The following is a 26,277-nucleotide window of genomic DNA, read 5'->3' as shown; positions in this document are numbered from 1 at the left end:
AGCATTCTTGTATGGATCATTCTCAATTACATGCCAATGGTTTTGATCGACCCCTTTTAAGAAACCCATAAAGAAACAATTTGAATTATTTCTTCTCATGAACCACATTACTTATATATTCTAAAACTCGTCTGAAGCAACCAATTAAGAACATATGTATAATGTGTGCATATGTTTCATTTAGAGGTCGTCAGAGCTGGTTAAAGAAATAAAACTTCTGTCATACTAACTAGAATTGTTGCTTTTTGTAGAGGGTGCCATGATATATATTTAATATTAAAATGTCTAGATAAGGTTAAGGTCATTAGAGCCTTCATGGCCCTGTTGTTCTATATGTAAAAGAAAGAATCGAAAGGTCAAGGTCAGTTTAGCGTCATGAGAGCCATTATTGACATTTTGTTTCATATACGTTTTCTTGTCGATGAACTTTAAATAACAAGATGACTATATGTCTAACCACTAAACTGTTTAGGTTGTTGATTGATTTTGATTGATTTTTTATAACCAGCAGTTATTCATTACAAATATAAGTATAATTTGACATTGCATTTCAGGTTATAACTATCTCATGCATTTCACGGGAACAACTCCTAGACACTTGCGTTATAGATTTGTAAATGCAAATTCCGACGAAGGTATCAAATTGACTGTTTGGTATTCTAGACCAAATAGGCTTGACGTTTTTGTCGACGACCAGTTCGAAATTGCAACTAATGCTAGAATTGACGATATTGGTAGATATATCATAAGCATGCCAAAGAGTAAGTTCGTTTTGTCCTCATGCATATAGTTCCAATAATAAAATTCATTTAATAGTGTCTAAACAGAGTAACAAATGGTCTGAAAATGAGGTCAGCTATTCATTAACTTGTGATGTTATTTAAGAAATGATATGCAGCAGAACTATATTTTAACATATCGAAATAATATGATAATGTGACACGCTTGCGAAATAATTATATAAGCGGGTTACAACAGATTCATTTTGTTGAGGGGCACCTTGTGTCTCCCTCCACCACCAAAGATGGAAAGTCGCCATATGATCTATAATTGTATTGGTGAGATATTAAACCCAACAAACCCGACGAAAAAAATTCGTTATTCACTAACATGTTTATGTATTACTTTTACATGAAACAATGGGTACATTACTCGATGAAAACTTTAATTCAAACTTTAACTCTGCAGGTAATGAATATGAACCACAGATCACAGATGTAGCTGGAACGAATTTTTACGACAGAAATCGTGGTGAAATTACACTTATCGTGAAAGGATCTGCCAAAATTGACGTTAAGACACAGGAAACCATCATTGTATCATTTGGATTTCCAGCACTTACTGTTGAAGAATTCTATGGCGACAAAATAATTGAAATTCTTGCAGCCTTCTTAGACATCCCGTTGACAAAGATCAGAATTGTAAATATTGTCAGTGAGCAAACAAGAAGACGCAAAAAGAGAGCAGATTCTCAAATGATAATGGAGGTTGAAATAGGAGATGAGCCTGTTGAAGGTATTTTCCTGATATTGATTATTACTGTAGTACTTTTGCATTGTTAGAGCTTCGCCTTTTCAAGAAACCGCATAGCATTGTCCTTCCGTTTGTGTGTCAGAATCTCTGTCTTCCAGTCCGTTTCCGGACACATTCTGGTTCTCTTGACTATACCTTTCATCCCTTGTAATGGATTGTGTTAACAATTTACCCAATATCAAAACACATTAAGAGGAAATGCAGTGAACATTAAACCTAACTGTATCTTGCTTACATTTCTAAATTATCAATCTGCTTGCTTAGGTCATGCCTTTATGACTGCTTTTGGGATTTATTTAAACTTTGTAAGAACATCAGAGACATAAGGAAAGAAAAGTTTAATCTATATATGAATTGTAACTATATCTGGCATTGTGTTGCTCTATTTTCATTCTTCTGATAAATGCTTCTCGGCCACAAAGGCAAAACTGACCATTTACAGGCACAAAGTATTAACCTTACTAGAACTAATGACAGAACCTCAGAGCAACCGCTAAAGATTACAATTTACTAAATGCTTATGTGTGTAGATACTCCCTCGAAATGTTAAGGTCGTTTAGACCTGGCTTACAAAATTGTCAAAGTCTTAATTAAACTACAGTGAAACCTGTTTTAAGAGACCACTTAAGGGAGAGCAAAAAAGTGGTCTCATAAGACAGGTGGTCTTTGAATACAGGTTCAATCTAAATGAAATGCACTATAAAGGGACCTAAAATCAATGGTCTTATAACACAGGTTTTTGCTTAATACAGGTGGTCCCTTAAGCAGGTTTGACTGTAGTTATATGTGAGATTAATGAATAAAATATTAAATGATATAGGAAATTTAATTTACATATAGGCCGAGTTGTAGTCAAGTTATACAAATAATGACTCATGGAAACATTATAAATATATACAGGTACAATGTTATTAAAACATAAATAAAATATTTACATTCAGAGGGTTAGATGATTCTTAATATAAGATGCTAAGTGAATTAATCTAGTCTGTAAGGTAACATAACCGACAAATACAGTTAGACGTAACTTTATTAAAGATTTTAAAACCTCGTTTATCTTTACATTGTCCAGAGAAACGAAATACTGCACAATACTTCAACACTAACCACTGAACATCAAACTCCGCGAAAACAAGACATCTAGCATTCAGGGTTTGTGTTCAGCGATTTCAAACATTTTCAGGAGTTTAAAATTCCTCTATAGAACATTATCATTTCTTTAAGTAAATACGGAGTTAGTCAATCCTTAATTTTCAGTTTATAACAGATATTTCTTTATCTCAAAACTCACTTGAAATGAAACAAAATATTATAATGAAAATATTAAAATATTTGGTGAAGACACCCGTCATCCCACCTGCGACAAGGGTTCTTTCCAAACTGCCTCCTGCCTAGGCTCCAAAACTTTATAACAACGTTCCTACATCCGTACATACATTGTAAATACTGCTTATAAAATACTGCTTATGTAGTAACTGATTCAGTAACTCGCCGAATCCACCCACTAAATACCGTCGAAGATTTTTTACAGCCTTAAATAAGAACAGATATCGGATTATTTCATAAGAATTTTTCTGCTTGCTTCGCTACAAATATCGGATCAGTAGCATTTATGATGAGCAGAACTCCAAACGAGACCGGAAGACAAACATGCTTAGTGGTGGTGTCCAAATCTTAGTCATACGAGACTTAAAATTTCATTTTATCCGCATTAGTTACTAAACTGATAAAACTGACACATCTTTTATACTCCCTTCTCTGTACACCATTTATTTTGAAAGAATGTTATAGCTTGCATAAAAGTCTAGAAAGATTTATGCAGTTTATTATATATATTTTATTGAAAAGTAGTTATTTTGAAAAATATAGGCTAACTTTCATCAAACATGTCACTTTGAATTAACACTTAAGGTCGCTATACATAGCTACCTGTAAGCCTCTAAGGTCTAGGCCTTCATTTGAGGTTTACAAGCATAGTTTAATTTTTTATATTGATATTTCAAAATGGCAAAGCAAAGTAAGATCGAAAGATATACATCGAAATGGACTAGTTCTATATTACAATTCAATCTATTTCCTGAGAAGCATGAACCACTAAGCTTGTTCCTGCCTAGCCTGGGTACCCGACTATATTTCGAGGATCATTCTCTCTAAACATGTTATGGAACGTAGAGAGTAAACACGGGCACCAGTCTAGTTCATGCCCATCTGTTTGAGGCCTGCAGAGCTTGCATAACATTTCAAGCTTACCAGTCTCTTCAAACATTCCTATGGGTATGCGAAGATACAGATCCTTAGAGTAGAATCAGATAACATAACTTTATGTCATGCTCGGATAAACCTTTGGAGCCTATTTAGTATGTACATCCAGTTGGAAAATGTGTATCAAGTTACTGAATATGGAGCTATCCTTACTGTGTTGTTCAAAATGTATCTATAAAATAATGTAATTGACGGATCAGAAACTCGAATTATGGGATTTTTATGTAGTATCCTTGTCATGATCAATAGTTTGGACAAAATAAAGATCCTGTTAATTACAAATAGTCAAGGGGGTGTACAGAAGTAAGGATCTAGCAGGTAAGCTCAATACACGTGCAGTAAACTTACTAAAAATCCTGGTTCCACTTGTATAGGACAAACATTCAACATCAAAGAATCTATGAACTCTATAATTTCTGTTGACAGGTTACCGAGAGAAAGAAGAGAGACATTTAATTGATAGACTTTTCTGATTTTCACTGTAGAAGAAATCCTTTGAATCTACTAGACTGAAAATTTTGATGTTTAGTTTTTCTTCCTATTTTATTATCTTTCTTTATACATATATAAATGCTATTCAAAGCAATATCGTGCAAAGCTTTTAATACCAATATCAAATGATTTTGAAATTCATGACTATTTTAACTGCTCACGTTATTAACGTTTTTTTCTGATATAGAAATTTACTTTACTTTACTTTATTCATTTTGCATTTAAGGCCACCGGCCCATACACAATAGTATAATACAAGCTTAGATAATAAAATATGTGTATGTTGTCATGACAAAATGTTCAGGTAAAAGTATATGGTAATACATAACTAAATAATTAAACAAAACGTAAGTGAGGACAAGATGTTACATCTAAACAAAATTACATGCCATTATAAATATACACTGTAAATATACACTGTGCTAGGTTACATTGCATACCTAATAATTTAAAGTTACGATATTATTTCAGAGCGTAATTTCATGGCATAATATATAAACTGTGAAAGATTTCGCAGTAACAAGCAATTCTTACTAGACATTAAAACATTAAATTTGTGTATAGTTTGATGGCGCCAAAACTTATCAGGTATATATCTACATTCCAGCAGGAAATGAAACTCGTTCTCAATAACATGATCACAATGAATGCAAAAACGGATTTCTTTTGATAAGCCCATATATCTACCTTTTTCAATAATTAATTGATGAGATGATGTTCTAAAAGACACAATACTACGTCGGAATTTAACAATATCTATGTGTTCAAGGTAATCTTCAAAAACAAATCTTTGCTTAAACCCTTTATATAATACCAGTTTCTTATTCTTAACCATTTCAACGTTCCAAATTTGTGAATACTGATCTTTTAATCTTGTTGTATATTGTTTTAAGAATACATTTGGATTGTCTATTGCTTGTTTCTCCCATATATATCCAAAGCCATTACTATACAAATTTTTTCTCAATGTAGTAACCCAGTTTTTATAACCAAGATGGTCCCAGTGTTTAAGCATATTGTAACATTTCTTAACATATCTATCTTCAGGCATATTAACAATACGAATCCAAAATTTTATACATCTCTTTGAAGCCCAGATATACATAGGAAATCTGGCACAATCACCTAAAACAGCAGCATTGCAGGCATACAATGGTACATTCATATACCTTTTACAAGCATATACATGAACACGTTCTATACAATCCCTGACTTCTAAGCCCCAAAGTTCTGAACCGTATAGTAAAACCGGAGATATCTTAGCATCAAAAATCTTAAAGAAAGTTTTATAAGACACTGGTAACAAATTATACATACTCTTTAAAAGGGATACGAGCACTTTTTTGCTTTAAGTGCCACATGTTCAGACATTTTATACAATGCCAATCTGCAGGTAAAATTTAAACCAACATAACTAAAAGCATTTACAGTTTCTATGGCCTGGCCATCATACATCCAGTTTTCATTTTTTGATGAAGTACCACCATTTTTGAATACAACAATTTTAGTTTTATCAACATTAACCTTTAATTTCCGCTCTAAACAGTACTGATGTAAGACATTAAGTTGCCTCTGTAATCCATTAACAGTATCAGATACTAGGGCCACATCATCAGCAAACAGCAACAAGAAAATTTCAACATCATTTGGTAAAAGTTGTATGCCATGAATTCCACTACTTCTGATTACATTATCTAACTCATTTATAAATAGACAAAATAAAATTGGACTAAGTTTACAACCTTGTCTTAAACCAAGGGGGCAATCGAATGTTGCAGTACATGATGCATTACTTCTTACACATGCTTTTACAGAATGATAAATACTTACAATTGATTTCAATAGATTACCCTTTATACCATTTTGAATCAATGCTGTATATAATTTTGATCTATGAACAGAGTCAAATGCCTTTTTAAAGTTAACAAAGGCCACATACAACGTTTTACGCTTCATACTTAGGTATTTACTAATTATAGAATATAAAACAAAACCATTATCAATAGTAGAGTATCCAGAGCGAAAACCAGCTTGTGCTTCGGTGATTATTTTAAATGCATTACAGTAAAATGTTACTCGTGTAGCCAATATACTTATACACACTTTACTAAAAATATCAACAAGAGCAATTCCTCTATAATTATCAGGATTATCATTGTTACCTTTTTTATGCAAAGGAATTATTATAGACTTAGTCCAAGTTGATGGGAAGTGACCAGATCTATATATTTTATTAAAAAGTTTCCTTATGTATGGTAATAAGATTTCTATTCCATAAATAAAATGTTCTGCTAATAGATTGCTTGCCGAAGCTTTATTTGGATTAAGAGATTTAACTGCTTCAATAATTTCATCATCAGTTATATCGTTATTAAACAGTATATCTTCTACTTCATCCATAGTTATATTATCGACAAATATCTCTGCATTTACATCATTTTCGTTATTAAACAGTATATCTTCTACTTCATCCATAGTTATATTATCGACAAATATCTCTGCATTTACATCATTTTCTTCTGGATCACAGCTAAACACTTGTTTGAAATGTTCAAACCACTGACCAGAAGTAATATTCGGAGTATGACTCCCACTACCTACATTACTCCTGAGCTTATTCCATAACAATTTAGAATTTTTGACAGAAGCTTCAAGTTCATATAGACACTAATTTTTATACATTTTTTCTTTTCCTTACATAATGCTTTATATTGCTTTTTACAGCCCATGTATAAATTAAGGTCATTAATGCTTCTTCTAGTGCGGAATTTTCTTAGAAGCTTATTCATTTTGAGTTTCAATTCACTGCAATCTTTGTCATACCAAGTATTTTTAAAAGACATTCTGTCCGAAGATTTACCCTTTCTCCTTTTAAAAGGATCACTACAAGCTAGTATAGCTTTTTCAAAATTCAAAACAATGTCATCTATATCAGCATCTTCATCAATTTGCAAGTCTATTGCGTCAAACATACCGCTGATTGCATTTTCACGAAGAACATTTTTAAAATGCTCACTATTTTCCGTATTTATACTTATTCTTATATCTACATTTGAACTTTCATGGCTTGTATTCACATCTTGAATATCTGGGTATACATATTCATTCACTCTTAAAGATAAACAAATAAGTAAATGATCACTTTCAGACCGAGATGCTATTGAAAAATTACAAACTTTGTCAAGAATATTCCTTGAACAAATATAATAATCTACTTCACTGCATCCAAGATGACCAACATAGGTAAAATCGCCTCTTTTTGCATCCTCCCCTAATCTACCATTTATTATAAATAGTGCATAGGATTTACAAAACGAAATTAAATCTCGTCCAAACTTATTTACAACATTATCAGAATTTTTTCTTGGTATTTCTATATCATCGTCAAGAATTTCAAGATACTCCTGCATTTCTGGGATCTGTTTATCAATTGTCACATTATCTAAAAGACCCCCTGTTCGTGCATTAAAATCCCCACAAATTAACATTTCGCTATTTGCGAATAGGTACTCATTTTCAACAATTACACTTTCAAAAGATTGTATGCCATACTCAACATGTCATCAAAAAAGACGAGTTTTCTGGTGGCACATATAGACATGCAAAAATAACATCAGTTTCTAGACCAAAATAGCTTTTATCAAAACGGAGAAAAATACCTAATTCGTAATAATCACAAATACGTTTAACCCCGTAAGACAATGTATTACGAATATAAACAAGTACACCACACATATTATGACCCCCTTTCCTGGATACTTTTGCATAACAAATAAAACAGGTAAAGTCTTTCAAAAAGTGCTGTACGCAGTTATGCTCGTTCACCCAAGTTTCAATAAGACACACTACATCAAATGACATTAAATACTCGGCAAACCCCTCATCTAATTGTTTCCTTAAAAATCCACATATGTTCCATGACACAATTTTCAATGTATGGTGTACTTGTGCAGGACCTTGACCATCCCCCTAATCTACATTTGAAGATTCACCAGTTACTAAACGATCAACACCATTTGACATTTCCATTAATTCGCCCACTGGTGTACTTTCACCTGCCTTTCTAGACCCTTTCTTAAATACCCTTGTCTTGTTTTAATCTCTGCATTATTCTTTTCGGGTAAAATATTCAGTGCGCCATTTTTAAAGTATCCCCTTTTCCCACGTCTATTCAGATCTCTAAGTTGCTCTCTCTCCCAGCTGGTAAGATCAATTTTAATTCCTCTCTCACGTAGCTTATCACGTACACTAAACAATTTAAGTTTGCTGTCAAAACTTTTCAATTTTAATAACACCATTCTAGGTTGACCCTCTTGTGATGTACATACTCTTTTGGTACTAATAATAGAACTTTCACCATACTCATTATTCGGATAAGCAACTTTCAAGACCTCGTCACTCACTTTACTTGTTAACATATCTTCTGATTCCATTTCGATTTCAGACAAGCCAAATATTCTCAAATTGTTCTTCCGGTGTTCCTTTTCTGTGTAATGTACCTGTTTATTTATTTTCTCAAATTCGTCACACCTTTGTTCAAAGCTAAATGCCAACTCCTGCATATCCATACTCGTAATATCATTCTTATATCTTAATTCGTCCATTCCCGATTCCAACTGTGATAGCCGCGAATCCATTTGTAACTGTTTCGATTCAAATTATTGTATATTGAGCATCGTTATGCAGTGCTATAATTCTTATTGCCTATTTTCTTATCCTTAATATCAAGATAACTGCATTACCTTATTCAAAAGAATACATATTCTACAGTATTTTATGAACTGAATTCAAGTATATGCTGTAACACATTTCTTTTCTTCTTTCAGAAATAAATTCAACTTTGTCTGACACACTTGAATCCTCTGAACTTGTCAGTCTTGCTTCAAAAATTGTCAATGAATGTCAGTTTGGGAATATGACAGATGTATTGAATGTTATAACTGACTGTGAGACCATAGAAATACAGACAGATGATACGGATACTGGATTCATGATTTACGATATAGTCCGTCCGAAGTATCTATTTTTATACGAAGAACCTGAGGCAGATTTTGAAGGGGGTATTCTGCAGAAACAACCGAAGATCAGAGCGGCTGATGTTAATGTAAGAGCAGATTTTGGGGAGTACTTAAGACAGTTATTCATTATTAGGGGTTGCGCCACATCAGTTTTCAGTTGATGATGCGGCTATTCAATCGCATTTCATACAACTTGTCAGAATTTCCTCTGAACTCCATGCGAAATAAATTAATGTAAATATCCGGAGGAAACCGCCATAATTTAACATTAGTTTTATATAACACAGTCATCGTTTTTCGAAGATATTTAGAAATACTTGCTCCTAAAACTGGCTGTTGATGTTTACATTTTACGAGTTGTTTCAATGTTATATTGCAGAGCAATCCCGTCTATCAACTTGGAACCCTAGAAAATCCATGGGAGATAACAGTAACTTTGAGAGACGAAGGCACTGGAGAGAATTCTGCATATCTGAGTGGCAACCTTTCTGTCAATTCATCAGACGGTTGGTTCAACTTTTCTGATCTCGCCATTTCTGCTGTAGGAAGCAACTACATTCTGGACTTTAACGTTAATTATCCCAGCAATGCTGAAAAATTCAGTGTAAGTTCGAAGCCATTTGACGTGCCGGGTCGGCCGATCAAAGCAAATGTACAAAGCAAAACTACAGCGGAGATATATACAGGTGACGCATTAGATTTGACGCTTGAACTACAAGATGAGCGCGACTGTCAAATAATAAAGAATATTACATGGAGAGTAAGTATAAAGTAAAATTTAAGTTTATTTTAAAAACATTTTATACATTTTTTTCATTTTATGTGTGGTTTTTAATTCATATTTTTCTAAAAATGATAACGATTTTGTTCAGCATTTTCAATGAAATGTTAGGATCATATATGCACATGTATTACCTCTGAATTTAACTAAGGCATTTTGAGTTTATGAAAATAAGGTTAAACATTTTTGTTACAGCAACATACTTGGTCCGCTGAAGTCGGTATGCTTGGAAGTTCGCCACACAGGAATGTAACTGGTACATGTAACACATCTTTCGATGCTATGACTGGCGAAGCAATATTTTCAAATTTGTCCTTTACTGGATTTGGTGTATACTACCTGCAATTTAGCATTGTCTCTAATCCACCGGAATATAGCTTAACTCTAAACCACAGAGTGATAATAAAAAGCCCAGCTCTTTACAATTCGACCATAGAAGAGGTGTACGAAGTGAAGGTAATTATTCGTATTTTTCCTTTAGGTTTGAATATACCTGCGTGTGTTTACTTTCAGATAATTTTAGATTATGTTTTTACATGAACATTCCCTTTTCTAGTTAGCAGTATTATGTGGACTGATGTTTGAAACAACTTTTAGTAATATAAATGTTAGTGTTATGTGCTACTCAAAACATGAACCGTTTTCTTTGCTAGTTCTGTTGTTTTGTATATGCTGAGTATATTCTTCTTGTCTGCTTTTTGCTGCTAAGTCCATCTATAAATGTCATCATGGACGGCCTGGTTTGCGGTGTTTGATCATACTTGCGTTTGATTTCAAGGCATTATACTTTTGCTTTTTTAAGTTTTGCAATCTATTTGCAACTAAATAGTGTATATTGTTGTTATGACATCAGTCCTTTGGTGTATATTATAGTCTCTATTTTCTATTTGAACTCGTGGGAGGTGTGACGGGGAAGCAGGGTTTATGTGTGTGTGTGTGCGCGCGCGTGTACGGTGGTGGTGACAGGATACCAAAGGACAAGAAACAAAATGAAGTGGGGTTTTTTGGCGGGTGGGGGCGGTATTCTTGCAGTCTGCATATCAAGCTTGAATGGTTAGTAAGTTTTGCTCTGAGCACGAAATATTTTTTTGAGCTCAGATTGTGACCTTGACCTGAAACTTACAGACCAGGTTCATGTTTTATGCTCTCTCCACATTGTCTCATCAATACCTACCTACAAGCCAAGTTGAAAGTCAATACCTTGAATTGTTAATAAGTTATGTTCCGGACACGAAATAAGACGGACAGATGTGACCTTTGAGATTAATTTGTGACCTTGACCTTTGATCTACAGACCTGGTTCATGTGCTATGCACACTGCCTTATCGCTACCTACCTACATGCCAAGTTGGAAGTCAATACTTTTCATGGATATTGAGTTATGCTCCGGGCACGAAATACCACGGACAGATTTGACGTTTGAGCTTAATTCGTGACCTTGACCTTTGACCTACAGACCTTATTTATGTGCTCTGCACATAGTCTTGTCGCCACCTACTTACATGCCAAGTTGTAAGTCAGTTGTTTTCATGGTTATTTAGTTATGCTCCGGACACCATAATATGATGGACATATTTGACCTTTAAGCTCAATTTGTGACCTTGATCTTAAATCTACAGGCTGTTCTCATCACTACCTACCTACATACCAAGTTTTAAATCAATACCTTGAACCGTTTAATAAGTAATTGCTCCGGACACGAAATATGACGGACAGATTTGACGTTTGAGCTCAATTTGTGACCTTGCCCTTTGACCAACAGACCTGGTTTATATCCCCTGCACATTGTTTCATCGCCACCTACCTAATGCCAAGTTTAAAGTCAATACCTTTAACTGTTATAAAGTTATGCCCTGGACACGAATTATGACGGGGACAGTCGTACGCGCCATCAAATAATACGTCCAAACGGGCGAAAAAAAAGGCACAGAGGGAGTGGATATTTCTCTTCCAACTTAGTCATGCCCTTAAAGAAATGGTGTACTGATACCTCGGACTGACACTACTTATATGTGTTGATTTATAAACCGTTATTTTGTCACTAATATCAGAGATTATCTCAGTGGAATCATTAGTTGAAAAAGATGTGAAGATTCTTGTTGGTGGATATCTAAAGCAAACCGTCTGTTATATCTTTCAACTATATTTTCAAACCACAGTTTCTGTTTGTGGTTGGTCTACTTTGCAATACATGGCTCTGACTTCGTTTGCAGTACGCTTAGCTCAATAGGGAGAGCGCTGATCTATCGATCGCAGGGTCGTGAGTTCGTTCCCTGGGCAGGGCTTATGTTCTCCGTGACGATTTGATAAAAGAAATTGTGTCTGAAATTATTCGTCCTCCATCTCTGATTTATGTGGGAAAGTTTGCTGTGACTAGCAGAGAACAGTACAGTTGTGTACTGGTACAGAATCCAGGAACACTGGTAAGGTTAACATAACTGAAATACTGTTGAAAAAATGGCGTTAAATCCAAAACCGACTACAAAAGTGCTCAAAGCGTGCTAGGAATCTGTTCTTAGTTTTTAGTTGAATGTACTTACCATCATACAGTGTTAAATGAAATGGTTTTGAATCAACATAATTATTCTCTCAACCTATTGCCATTTTCAGATCAAACTCGACGAAAACTTTGAAGATGTGTTACCGACCATCGACAAACAAAATGAGTTTGAGCAAGAGATTTTGACTGAATATGCCAACAAATGGACAAATGTACAGTTACTAAATGGGTCGGTTAACGAAGGTACGTTCTCAAAATTGACTCTTACTATGTAATCAAAAGACTTATAAAACCGAAGTACCGAATGCACTAGAGCGATATGTTTAAACAATCATAAAAAAAAAAGAAAAGATATCTTTGATACCTGAGGTAGAGTTAAGATATATCAAATGGGCTTCCGTGGCCGAGTGGTTATTGTCTCTGACTTCAAATCACTTGCCCCTCATCGATATGAGTTTGAGCCTTACTCATGGCGTTGAATTCTTCATGTGATGAAGCCATCCAGCTGGCTTACGGAAGGTCGGTGGTTCTATCTAGGTGTCCGCTCGTGATGAAATAATGCACGGAGGGACACCTGGGGTCTTCCTCCACCATCAAAGCTGGAAAGTTGCCATATGACCTATAAAAGTGTCGGTGCGACTTTAATCCAAAAAAAATGATATATCAAGGTACTGCATCAGTCAAAGGCAAGATTTTGAAGACTATGAATTTACAGATGTGTAGAAAGCATAATTATGTTCTAACAATTGGTAATATTATCCAATTAAAATCCGTATTTATTCCTTGCATCACTGTGAACTCTTAATTTCGAATATCAGGAAATCGAGACAATAGACGATTTTAGTTGAATTAATTACTATTTCCGTAAGTATCCATCATTCAACAAATAATTACATTATAATGTAACCAACCCATTACAAAACAATCAAATAGAATTTTTCATGTTTTAAAACACACAGACCCGTTATGGATTGAGTTGAAACCTACTTGTTTATCAAAGTTTTTCGCCAAAATAAATTTTACTTACTACATGCATCATAACACATCTGATGAAAATTATATCGAAAAACGTGAACAGACTATATGCAAACAATATAAGTAAAATGTCAGAAGTTAAACAACTAGAATTTCGGAAAATCAGATTATAAATTGGTCAATAGTATGTTTTCATTCCTGGTCTTCTTTATCCTTTCTTGCTTGTAAATAATGAAAAAAAGGAAATTTTATTTGTACCATAAATAAATAAGATAATGTTTAAGCTTGAAAAAGAAACTAAAAGAAGGAAAACGGTCAACCAGTGGTTCTGGTAGGGTTTGAATCCACAACTGGAAAAACAAAAGATGAATTAAATTGTTAGTCGAACGTTAAAGCAACTGGGTCACAGAAGGTAACTAATTCATGGAAATCTAAATACGTTGACGTATTATACAAATGTAAATCGCTTCTGAATAGTGTCTAAAGGTGGTAGCGAAGGATGTAAATCCCTACGCTCAACAACATTTTCTATTTTATATCATTTCAGGGAGTATTGTTGTCACATTTGTATTTGCTGGTTCAAAATCGGCTATGAACTCGACGCTGTATGGTATTTGCAGTGAAATCTCTAATGGAACACACTGCAACTTCGACAACGAAACATTAGAATTTGCACCTTATATGACTGTAAACGACTCGCTTTTCTATGGCGTCAAATGTGGGGAAATCGTAAGACTTTTGTACCCATTTTTCTATGGACAGAAACATATTTTTTCGGGGAATAGTTCGAAAGTGTTATTAAAAGAGAAAAGTGCAGTGCTTTATTTTCATTTCTACATTTTATAAAAATGTTTTGCACTAAAAATCGAAGTTTTATCTGTGCTTTTTGTGAAATGTTACATGAATAAGTTATATACCATCCAGCTTATGAATCACTTTTAATTTACTTTAGAATTTAAAAGGATCTTTGCTTTCTTTAATTATCCCCTCTTGTGACTGAACAGATTTCCCCTTTGTCACACCATGCACCTTGTACAATGCAAGCTGCATGGTACATGGGCAAGCGATATTGGACAGTAGGCATATTCATTTTGCTGAAGCACAAAAGCATTATAAAGGTCCTACAATTAATGCAGAGTAAGATTACACTATTTAACTACCTACTATTTATTTTTTTCAGTCCAAGGACGACAGCGATAATGATGTGGATGAATCGTTGACATCACGTGATGTTGTTCTGATCACCATGGCAAGTTTTGCAGTTGTATTTCTTGTAGCAGTCCTTGTGGCTATTTCTATCTGGAGACATCATTTCAAGCCAAAGACACGTACAAATGGTTTGTATAACATATCTGTACTGAAACAATCAATCGAAGCATACTCGCTATGATATACTAGTAAGCTTCTTCAAATGTAGGTCGCTTTGTCTGGCCTAGTGAATATAACAAAAACATTAATCATGAACTTAAAAAGGAAGTGTGAACAAAATATCGTGCAAACATTATATGAATAAACAGAAAGCTACAACATGTTCAAAATACACCAGTATTGATGCTACCTGTGATATTTTAAAGATCATTTAAACATCAAGGTCAAAAAATAAATTTAATAGATTTTATTCCGTACAGGAAGTGTGTAAGACCTAAGTTATCTTAATTGATAGATGAAAAAATATTTCATTACTATACAATCTTCTTCACAGTTAAGTTCAAATCCTTTTTATGATATAAGTTGCAGACTGGGCTCTATCTCCTCAGTACAGCGACAACGGCCAAGAGATGTCTGCTGAAGACGTTATTGATGAGAAAGAGGAATTAGAGAGAATTGAATGTAGAAGTCCGCAGACTCCTGCAGCTACCGCCTTTGATACTAAGAAACCGAGACATACCTTTTCTCACTTTTTCCTACGAATCAACTCGCCTGAACCATTACATCCTCCCGGATATACAACAGGGAATGAACTATAAACAAGTGTTAATTTGCTGACTTTGAGCTATGTACATTTTCGTCAATTGTATCCGACAAGACGTAAAGACATGATTGCATTAATACCACGAAATACGAAAAGAATCATTTTCTGACCATTCAGTACCAATTCAGTTTGATATATATTAAACAATGTCATGATAGTCATGATTGCTCGTAGATCAATCTGCTTTTGTTATAAACATTAGATATGCTATGTTTGGTTATTTTACTTTATTTCATTTTATTTTATTGTTCTGACGCAGAAGGAGTAGCTTTATATTTACTTTATCAAGTGTTTTACCTTAAATTTGTACTTATCTGTCTTTGCATTTGCTTTTATCTTTACAATAACTTCTACCCAAATTTCATATTAATATTAATAATTATTCCTTTTGTTTATTTTCAAAACGATGGTGTACATGTCGTACCCAGACAAAGAACTATTAATGTTTTGTTTTACTCATATGTTTTGGTTTTTGTAAATGAATAGATTGAATCTGTAGAGAACTACTCGTATCGTCTGTTTTCATTAGTTCAGGGGATAATTTTCTGTGTTTAACAAGTTTATGGTAATGTGTATCGGTTTTTTTGTATATGTTCTGTTTTATTTTGAAAGTATATAAACTTACTCATTTATGGACATGTTATTTCAATTTCTCAACAAATAAAACAAAATTGGTCATAGTGCTGATGACTACAAAATATATATACATCAGAAAAGGAACAAAATGTCTTACCGATTATCAATTTTAGAACGAGATCTGCTTCTAGTTGTTTACTGTATTTTTACACTGTTTCCTGTTTAAGGGAATTATCTCACAGATTGTAAAAGCGAAAAGATCTGTTTTGTGTTTATAACCCTCTGTTGCTGCACAATTCTCAAAAATCTCTGACAATGTCCCCGCAAGGAGGCAGCTTTGTATAACACTCATTCAGACTCATGGGGGTATGGGATAATCCCGAGCTGTACGACTTGTTCACAAACTGACGATGGTTTAGGCATTTTATTCCTTTCAGTGACCTATATCTTCCATTAATCATAAGCATTAAACACAGCCGCCCATTAATTTTTGCCACGCCAGTAAGTAGCAAAAACAGCAAGTAAACATAGACTTAAATTCGTCAAATTAAAGAGTTTTGAGTCATTCTTATTCAATACTTTTTCCTAAGAACTTGTTATACTTGGTCAAAATTTCAACCAATCCAGAATGTAGGAATATACATGCTGGGTAGACACAAAACAGTTGCTTTGCTGTGCTAACGATAATTTAACAACCAAGTAACTTAGTAGCTCAGAAACAAAGAACAGAACAAATTGTAAATTGCATTTTCAGCATTTTTACAAATTACACTGAAGTGCCACATTACCACGTCAACATATCTTTAGTTGAGTTTTTAATCATGTTCTTTATATAATTTTATAAAACTTAGTTTTTTTAAATTTCAATTAAATGTCCTAACTATTGCGTTGTAAGGTTGGCGGAAAATCGATTTTAAGTACCATCTGTAAGTAATTCCTCGAGCGTCAAAAACATAAAGATCTTTCTATATTTTCATGTTTGCTTCTTCTACATTGTCTGCATACGTAACTTTGTGTGCATGTCTATCATGCATGCATCTATACATTGTTGTACCTTATGCTAACCAGTGCTTCCTGTCCATGTATTTCTGACAAGTACTCGTCCAATACTCGTGGTTTAGCAAGAGATCGTGAAAACCACGGTCAGCTACTGCTCCCGTTAGTATTCGAAACCACAGCCTCTGGATCAGGAGTCGGGCAGTCGACTCCAGCACAACTGTGAACATAATATATTGAGCTCTCATTCGCACCTGCTGAATCTCCTTTATTACACACCCTGAATCCATGGATATATTTATGATATCCATTTGTATGTATTCTTGAGAATGTCTACTGTAAAACAAACTTTCATACCGCCTCGATAGCCTAGTAGAGCGTCTGCTTCGAGTGCGGGAGGTCGTGGGTTCGCTCCCCGGCCGCGTCATGCCGAAGACATGAAAAATGGTACCAGAAGCTCCCTTGCTTAGCGCCCAGCATTAAAAAGGGAAACTGGCCTCTTCTTTCATACCCTCTGGCGATAGATTCCATCAGGAATGAGGGAGGTGTCGAGAGTGATTAATATAATTTGTAGAACTTGTTTCGCAATCGACCTAAAATAAATATGTATAAATAAAACAAACTTTTGCGCGTGTATATGCACGAAAAAAATGCTTTAGACAAATGTTGTATGTACTACTAATAATAACATATTAAAAACAACCAACCAATAAATATATACCGTCTGCATCAAATTATACGTAATGCGATCAAGGAAGTAAAAGATATTGTTTGCATGGGGGTATTGAATAGACGGGAAAACATGCTTTGCACACTAAATTAGCGTCCACTCACAAAAAACATTGGTATTTAATAAATGTACCATGACATTTTTAGGCTTAATTCGCGCCTTTTTAAACTCCTGAATCCATGGAATATATATCCACCCAGATATTTCCTTAAAAGAAACGTCTACAGGTATTATTACAATCCACCCATTAGTATTAACCATCTGTAATGTGATTACGGAAGTAAAGTTTACACTGCAGTAAACTATATGTGTAATATACAATGTACAAGCAAAGAGAATCACAAACATGATTTTTAATACCATTTAGTGCGTAGTTGAAGAGATAACGACGTGTTTATTTTATAAGCAGGGCTTATCAATGCTTAAGAAATTAGTTTGGAAATAATGAGCTTTCATATTAAGCTGGAACGTTACAGTGTGCAACAGGACGAGAACTAGCCGTGCCGAGGCAGAACTTTTCTATAGCAATTTGACGATGTTTCTATTATAGTTTATCAGATAGTAGCGGATCAGAAAAGAATAGATGGCAAGGAAAGCTGCGACAAATCTAAAGGATCTGAAGAACATAGCGAGGCCAGTGGCACAGGTAATAAATGGCATAAAATGAAAACATCGTTAATGACTTTCAAATAAAAGTTCCTGTGAAAAACTTAAATTGTCCCACATTAAAAACAAAAAATAATATCTTACGAGGACTGATTTGCGCGACATAGTGGATAGTGAATAAAACGCAAAATTAGCAAAATAGACTTTCACGAATATTACTGATGATTATACATATGCATTTTGTACTTCAGCAAATATATTCCAGTGAGCATTTACTACACTGAAAAGAATAAGACATTGATAGAAGGGTTGTAAAATTGTCCAAAAGAAATGCACTTTCGGGAGTATGCGGTATGCGGTATGCGGCATTTGTCCGTCCGTATGTCAACATTTCAATCATATTGCTTCTTCTTCAGAAAACTAGAATAACGTCATGGAATTTGGTTAAAAGCAGTTTTTAGTGTAAGGAATTCAATAATATCTATTTCCTAACTGCCCGTCTGTGGTATTGGGGCAAAAGGTGTCTTGGCTCCTTATTTGTTGATAGTCACATTATTCCTAAAACTTATTTTAAACAACTATTGGCAGGAATTAACCAAATTTGGATGGAAACATATTTATTCATAAAATTCAACATGATATGATAACAGTCCTGTGGACCTGGGATTGGGCCAAAGTTTTGTAAAAATTGATTTTCTTCACGTTAGCCAATGAAAGTCAATGTAACATTATAGGCTTTATAAGCCTTTTTAAAATATCTAGGCCCAATTTCACGAAACATTTCGGGCATGCACAAACAGGGAAAAAAACGTGTACAAACAAGGAGATTCTCGTGAGCACGCGCTGTTGGTGAACGTTTATAATATGCTGTTGCGGGTCCAACGTAAGCAAATTATGGATCCCGAATCAATTTGGGCCGAAGTCGAAAGGTCCGAGACTTATGAAATCTTTTCATCTGCATTTTTATTAAAAGTATAATTTTTCAACCTAACTTTACATTTACTTGTAATAAGTGTAACCTCTCTTGATACGCAACTGCATTGACGTTCCGTATTATTGTATTATTACGCGTATTTGACTCAAAGTAAGTTTACACGCCGCGATTTAATCTCTGAAAATGATAGGCAAACAACATTTACAAAAATACAATTTCGTTTTTCAAATTAATTTGAGTCGAGAAAGTTGACATGCTAACTTTAAATCTTACACTAAAACTTTTAAAAAATGTTTGTGTCTACTCTACACATCTATGCAGTGTACTGATGTAGTGATGGTGTGTAATGTAAAGCATAAACATGACGAAGCGTTAAGTTTGAAGGATTTTTCCATAGTTAATGAACATTTGATAAACAGAAGGTATTTATTATACATTTTTCAATTTATTTGTAGATCTCACCAACCATGTTTGAGTTCATAAATCCAATCTAAGTTGATTATATCGATGTTGGAAAAATTCAAATTTTTGTGTTTATCAAACTTTGATCGCGGTGGGGTGGGGTGCAAGGCAAAATTTTCTACGTTATAGGCCTAGAGATTTCATTTTTAACGATATGAAGAATATTGGTATCGATACCAATTTCTATTACACGATAATGTTTACATTTTAAAAACGCGTAAGGGAGAGACTATTAGTTTAAACCAAGCAGAATTGTGTTCTGTCGGCACCTCACTACACCTGCAAATTGTGTAAAGACTGGATGCCGTGTATGCCCTTTTCTCATAATTCCGAGCCTCTAAAGCTAAAGTTCCTACCGATATATTGGGAAAAGGGGGAGTCAAACTTATTTTACATATCTTTAATATTAAAGAAATTACCACATCAAGAATGTCCGTTCGACTTGTATAAAATATGCACTGTTTCTGTAGGCCCTGGAAATGCATAAATAAAACATGTGTCCATAACCACCTGAAACGGCCGACTTCGATTGGCTAATGTCAGCTGAATAGTCTTGTTTTTTCCATATTTCCAGCACTTAAGTTGTGTTTTATGCAAGAATAGCGATAACACACTTTTTTTTTTCGTGAAACAACATCTGCAGAATCCCTCGGGCTATGTTGGTGCACTCGCCCGTTACACAAACAAACGTGCCTTAACCCTACATTCACGAAAAATCTTAAGTAATTACTTAGTTAAGTCTGTTATTTTAAAATCGTGCTTTTAAAACTATCTGATATTTTTTCAAGTGCTATCATCTTAATTGATATTATTGTACTTTGTGCATTTACATTTCTATTTGGTGTATGTCTTTGTTGAATGCATTATCTTTTGTTTTCGCTACTACGAAAACTAAACTGGACAAAAATAATGAACTTAATTACAATGTGAACCAGGTCAAAATGCAAACGATGATACATCATGTAAGTCTGCTAACAGAAATCTAGAAACAACTGCGGCCACTGAAGGTGGAACCGAAGAAAGTGTTTCTACTACAGTAGATAAAGAAGACAGCAGGAAGAAAAGAGACAATGAACAACAAACTGAAGATTTTATACTGCTGCACACAAGTTTTGTACGGATGATGTTTAGGTGTGACGTGGAACACGAAAACGTCCTAGCTATATCAATGAAAAGAGAAGGGTTTGAAGAATTACTGCGTGCTTATGTAAAGGATATAAAGAGCAATCGACCAATAGGTAATTAGCTAGTCTTTTTGAGCATTTGCTTTTTCTCATTTTACCCTTTTAGTCAATAAGGTATATAGAAAACTTCCACAAACATTTGTCACGCTTTTGAAATTTGATATGAAGTAGACAGAATTTAGCTATACTTAAAATTATTGACAAAAAATATCATCTCAAACTGTACTAGTTTATATTTTTCGATATATGATATCCACTGCTATCTTTTTAAAGAACTGAAATTTTGCGGTCCATCTAAAGGTATGACCCTATCAATTTATTTTGATAATCTGATATTTCAAACATCATGCTTAATATAAAAGGAGAGGGAGAAATTGTTAAAAAGACGTCATTTCAATCTCTTTAATTCAGACATCAAAGGGTTTAAAACAGCACTAGTTATTGTAAGATATAACGTTTTAGTTTGAATAGTTATGTAAGGGGAAACGTCTTCTTTATATTCAAAGTTAAAGCAATTTTCTAGAGAGTTATCTTATTTGTTGCAAAAAATATTATCAGTGTTTCCATTCTGTAACGCATATATTTCATGATTAACTGTTCACATGTATATGCCCACTTCAAATTTTATTTAGTCATATATTAACAGTTTTCGTACACTTTGTACCTAATGTGTCGTAAACACCGAAAAAGGCTTTAAGATTATATTGAAAATTGAATTCACCGAGTTCTACATGTAAAGATAAAATTTCCCTAAAAGTCGATGTATTTTGGCTATTAACAAGATATACAATGTAGAAAATGTCTCATTCATAATTGTGATATGTAGAGTTTCAGTAAGAATGGCTTCAAACTTAAAATTACTTAGTTAATTTTAATTAGATTTATATTCGTAATAATATTTAAACAAATTTGATTTATTTGTGTGTTCATTCAAATCATGATCCGGAGATTATTCGGTTTGATTAAAATTAGTTTTGTTAGATATATTTATAACAATTTTCTATGACGTTTACTTATTGATATATGTATCATCTTTAAAATACCATATGTTTAAAGTCTGATCAGAGTTATATTTTTTTACAACCAATATAAAGTGTTCAGATTGTCTCCATGATTTTGTATCAATCATTAAAAGCTGGGACATTATCATGTGACCTTAAATGTATCGATGCAACATCAAACACCAAACAAAAAATTCAAAATTAATATTAACTCTTTTATTAATGAATTTGGTTTTATTGAAATATATAACTATTTTATAGGTGAAGTTAAGGTGAAATGGAATTCCGACAGGTCTGTGATGGGGGAAAGGTTAGTAAGGTCCGTTCCGGAGATAAGAATTCGAGGAGACATGTTGCAACATTTCAAAAATATTTGGACACTTCGTGTAAAAGACATTTCGGGATATGTTGAAAACCAAAAATGGCTCATCGGAACAAGTGATGCAGAAAGTAGTTGGACACCTAAAGAGAGTGTCAACAGAACTGAATTAGCACATGTATGCAGCAAATTGCCTGCAGGAGTGTACTATCGTGTGAACACTTTTGAATTACATCTAGCACATAGCCATCCGAGGGAAGCTATTTTATACCTGTTTGGTGCCTTTAATCCAACACATATGGGTCACGTTCAAGCACTTGTGGAAAGTAAACGCTGGCTGAAGACTACGGGAAACTATCACGTATGTGCTATCAGAATCGCAATAACTTCCAGTAGTAACCTATATGAGAAATTCCCAAATTCTGATGATTTACGTATTAAGTTTGAACATCGCCGGAAACTTTGTAAGATTGCTTGCTCTGACCATCCTTGTTTCCAGATCTGTTAAGCGCCACGTAGATCGCCATTGCAATTCGGCGAGAAAATACGCCGGGAGCTAACTAAACCTGACGCCACTTTAGTTGTTCTGATGGGATCGGACCGTGCTAACCTGTCACAGCGTAGAGTACAAAACTTAAGAAAGGACAATAGATTTGTTCTTTGTATCGGCCGTCAAGGGATAAGTCCAACTGAAAAGAAAATATTTCGGAAAGCTCAGGAAAATGACCCGACGCGTCCACACGAGTTTTTCGCCGTCCCAACTGAAATAAATGATATAAGTTCCTCCAGGATTCGTCAGAAATTGTGGCAGATCATAGTATGTAGCTCTCAATCTACAGACGATTTAGAAATCACTGAGCGTGGCTGGATCACATTGGAAGAAGGGTTATATGTTCTTCAAAATACAAATGATATGTATTTTTAAAAATAATTCTGATACAGTCAACCCTGTGCAAAGGAAAGGTCACTATCATAAAACCTGCCTATAAATGACGCTATTTTCTCTTCCCAATTACCATGAATAGATTTTATCTACCTGCATTAAGAGACCACCTGTCAAAAAAGACCATTTGTTTCTTTTCCCATTGGTGGTCTTTATTGAAAGTTTTGACTGTTGTTTTTAATTTGTTTTTGCTGACTTTTTCGTTAGGAATAACATAACGTGTATTTAGGAACACTCGTATTGTATATGTAACAACTTGTACAATTTATACACAAATATATATGATTAACCATAAGTATTCTGTTTAACTAAGTATTATGTCTTTATTAATACAATAAACTTCATTAGAACAAAGTCGCCGGGTTTGATTAGGTCGCTTACTTGATTGTCTGTGTTTTGAAACTAGGATTAGGATGTACAGCTCATTCATGTGTGGAAGCTGTCCAAATGGCATTTGTTCGGAAGGACGATACTCGAGTTAGGTGTCCGTCCGTGGCACCGTGTCTGAAATATTATTTAGGGGATTGCAGAATATTAGCATTTAGATACAATTTAATAGATTTTCATATAAATATTCATTGGATATTTTGTGTATAAAGTGTTTCACAACGTATACAACAAACTTGATAACACAGCAATAGATACATCGTACATTTCAGTTACTACCAATATAATGTAACTACATGTATACCTTAACCATTGTTGAATAAACGATTGTTAGCATTTTCGTGAGTCTGTTCGACATTACCAACATCTGGTACACATCTGTTGACAACTTAACCGTGATTGGAAACAGAGTTTGATTTCATCTTCATAACGTAGAATTATTGAATGAGTGATAGTTCATTCTACTGAATATTTCTCAGATGCTAAACTTACTTCATGATTCGTGACAAATTTATATTCGTCACATAACCCTATGCTACCACATTCAGTCTGTCCATTCAGTACAAGTATGAAGTCTGATCATGAAGCAATACGTTTCACATTTTCAAGATTATTTCAATTTCATATCAAACCAAAGACAAAGTCTATGTGAGTTTCTTTTTGTTTTATTTCGTTTTTGGATATAGCGCCGATCGATTTTCAACAGTATTTTATTTATGTAACGGCGGGTAGTTAACCAAACCAGTGTTTGTGGATTCTGTACCATTCTCCAATAGAAACTGCCAGTTTCTCCAAATCTATCAGAGCACGAATGATTTTGGACCCGATGTCTTTATCAAGCCGTCACGGAGAACATACGTTTTGCCCAGAGATCGAACTTACGACTCTGTAATAGCTAAGCGAGTGGATTGAGTTTTTATAACACATTATTTATCTTGGCATACACTTCATGATTTCTTCAAATGAATTATTTGAAAGAGTTTTGTTAATCCAAAATTTATTCTTGCTTAGCTGAAACATCTCGTTAAGCCCAATAAAGTATTTTGTCGTTTTATTAATGTCATTATTTCTGCGAAGTCTGAGAGTTGGATGAATCTCTCATATTTAAAAACTAAATGATTCAAATTTCCAAGTTCTTGAATTTGTTTTGATTGTTTATGCTTTTCAAAGATTGCGAAAGTCTTTCAGTTCAGTTCTCTACTATTCCGTTGCCGTCTAATCGTCCAGATTGTCTGTTAAAATAGAACAGTCGTTAGCTTGATTCTAAAACGTTATCTCATAAATATTTCTAATCATTGTTTCTATATGATCAGCATAAATGTTATGGTGGAGGTATATGTAAGTCTTTTCATATATTGTACGTATTTAGATTTAGTACATTTGCAGTAGTGCGCTGGAATTATTAGTGAATTAAACTTTGCAGAATGTACGTTTCACCGCTCAAGTATATCAATACCAGTTTTTTGTTGTCAGTTACAAAAGATTTCCGTAAATAATCATATTGTTTCATTCTATGGTCTGTCCCACCTAATTTTAGACCTCTGACAATCTATTTATACTGTATGTAAAATTGTCAAAAATGGCTTCTTTAATACTAAAAGCTTAATATCTCTAGGCACCTTTCTCATTTTTTTAAATGCACAATGAAGTTAAAAATCAAGATTTTATGTTTTTCCCATAGACTTGCATTGTTAAATGACTTGACGTTCATTTAATGATGGCGGTGTACATACAAACGTCATTTAGGGGTTTGCTCACAGTTTGCAACGTCTGATCTATTTATTGTTCTATAACAGACATGGGAAATTAAAACAACCTGTGTCTAAAACTAATAGGATTTACTTGCACGGAAAGCCCAGTATTAACATTTCACTTCAAGTTAAGCAGTTATTTCTGTTTAAGGTTGTTAGCATTTTTTCTGAAAATGTGTTTGTACAGCGTTAGCATTGACGTAAAATAAATGAAAGTCAATTCAAGTGTGTATCATTGTTTCAGCCATAGATAATAGAGGTTGCATGCAACCCATTTAAACTCATTTTATTATGGGTTACTGTTGTTAACAATCGTATTAAAGGTTCGGATAATAAAACTCGGTTTTAGCATGAATAAATGTTTGTGACTAATGCTTTCTGTTACCTATGTACTCACTATTTTAGTGACCGTCCGATCTAGGTAAAACCAGACTCTACCTCAATGCAGTTAAAGATTTACCATATACGGTTTAGATATATTTTAATTTGATACAACGGCCTACTTAAGGGACTACGTTAAATAACTTAATAATCGCCTTTATTCTTTATAATAACATAATATCTATTTTATCAATTCCATCCTGCGTCTTTATTTCACATGCTCTGTCGCTCAGTGAAATCCAAAGCAGAGTGGAGGTATGTTAAATCACTTTTGCGCTTTTGATAAGCATGGTAGATCTATAGATGAAATAAAAAATATGACCTTTTGAATGGGTATATTTTGTTCTTCAGCTTAAGATAAAAGTAGCATTTCCAAGCGTGTCAGTTACTTTCGTTTTCGATGGTATGAAACAGGCGTGTTTTCCCCCGCAATAAAAGTACGTAAAACATTTACTTCTGGTTCTATTACAAAGA

At 34.0% G+C, this 26,277-nt stretch overlaps 2 protein-coding genes across 2 annotated transcripts in view; both read left to right on the top strand.

Annotated features, from left to right (window-relative positions):
* Positions 1-17,145, top strand: part of LOC123560806 (fibrocystin-L-like) — a 121,317-nt gene extending 104,172 nt beyond the window's left edge. Inside the window, exons 43-51 of the mRNA XM_045352964.2 lie at positions 555-761; positions 1,189-1,515; positions 9,114-9,391; positions 9,685-10,065; positions 10,282-10,542; positions 12,697-12,829; positions 14,109-14,290; positions 14,742-14,898; positions 15,293-17,145. Of these exons, the coding sequence (XP_045208899.2) occupies positions 555-761; positions 1,189-1,515; positions 9,114-9,391; positions 9,685-10,065; positions 10,282-10,542; positions 12,697-12,829; positions 14,109-14,290; positions 14,742-14,898; positions 15,293-15,528 (2,162 nt within the window). The 3' untranslated portion in view covers positions 15,529-17,145. The remainder of the gene's footprint in view (positions 1-554; positions 762-1,188; positions 1,516-9,113; positions 9,392-9,684; positions 10,066-10,281; positions 10,543-12,696; positions 12,830-14,108; positions 14,291-14,741; positions 14,899-15,292) is intronic.
* Positions 17,146-18,183: 1,038 nt separating this feature from the next.
* On the top strand, positions 18,184-24,009 carry LOC123560398 (uncharacterized). Its single transcript, XM_045352590.2, has 3 exons — positions 18,184-18,481; positions 20,773-21,075; positions 22,284-24,009. The coding sequence occupies exons 2-3, from the start codon at positions 20,958-20,960 to the stop codon at positions 22,847-22,849; spliced, it is 684 nt and encodes a 227-aa protein (XP_045208525.2). The 5' UTR covers positions 18,184-18,481; positions 20,773-20,957; the 3' UTR covers positions 22,850-24,009.
* The last annotated feature ends 2,268 nt before the right edge of the window (positions 24,010-26,277 follow it).

This window comes from Mercenaria mercenaria, chromosome 10, assembly GCF_021730395.1.
Source record: "Mercenaria mercenaria strain notata chromosome 10, MADL_Memer_1, whole genome shotgun sequence".
Taxonomy (NCBI): domain Eukaryota; kingdom Metazoa; phylum Mollusca; class Bivalvia; order Venerida; family Veneridae; genus Mercenaria; species Mercenaria mercenaria.
This window is presented reverse-complemented; position numbering and strand designations above follow the sequence as displayed.

What these genes read in the sequence shown, in the direction of transcription:
- LOC123560398 (XM_045352590.2), top strand. Translation starts at nt 20,958, where the DNA reads ATGATGTTTAGGTGTGACGTGGAACACGAAAACGTCCTAGCTATATCA. An exon ending in AAAGAGCAATCGACCAATAG is followed by an intron (nt 21,076 to 22,283) that starts GTAATTAGCTAG and finishes ACTATTTTATAG; the next exon opens with GTGAAGTTAAGGTGAAATGG.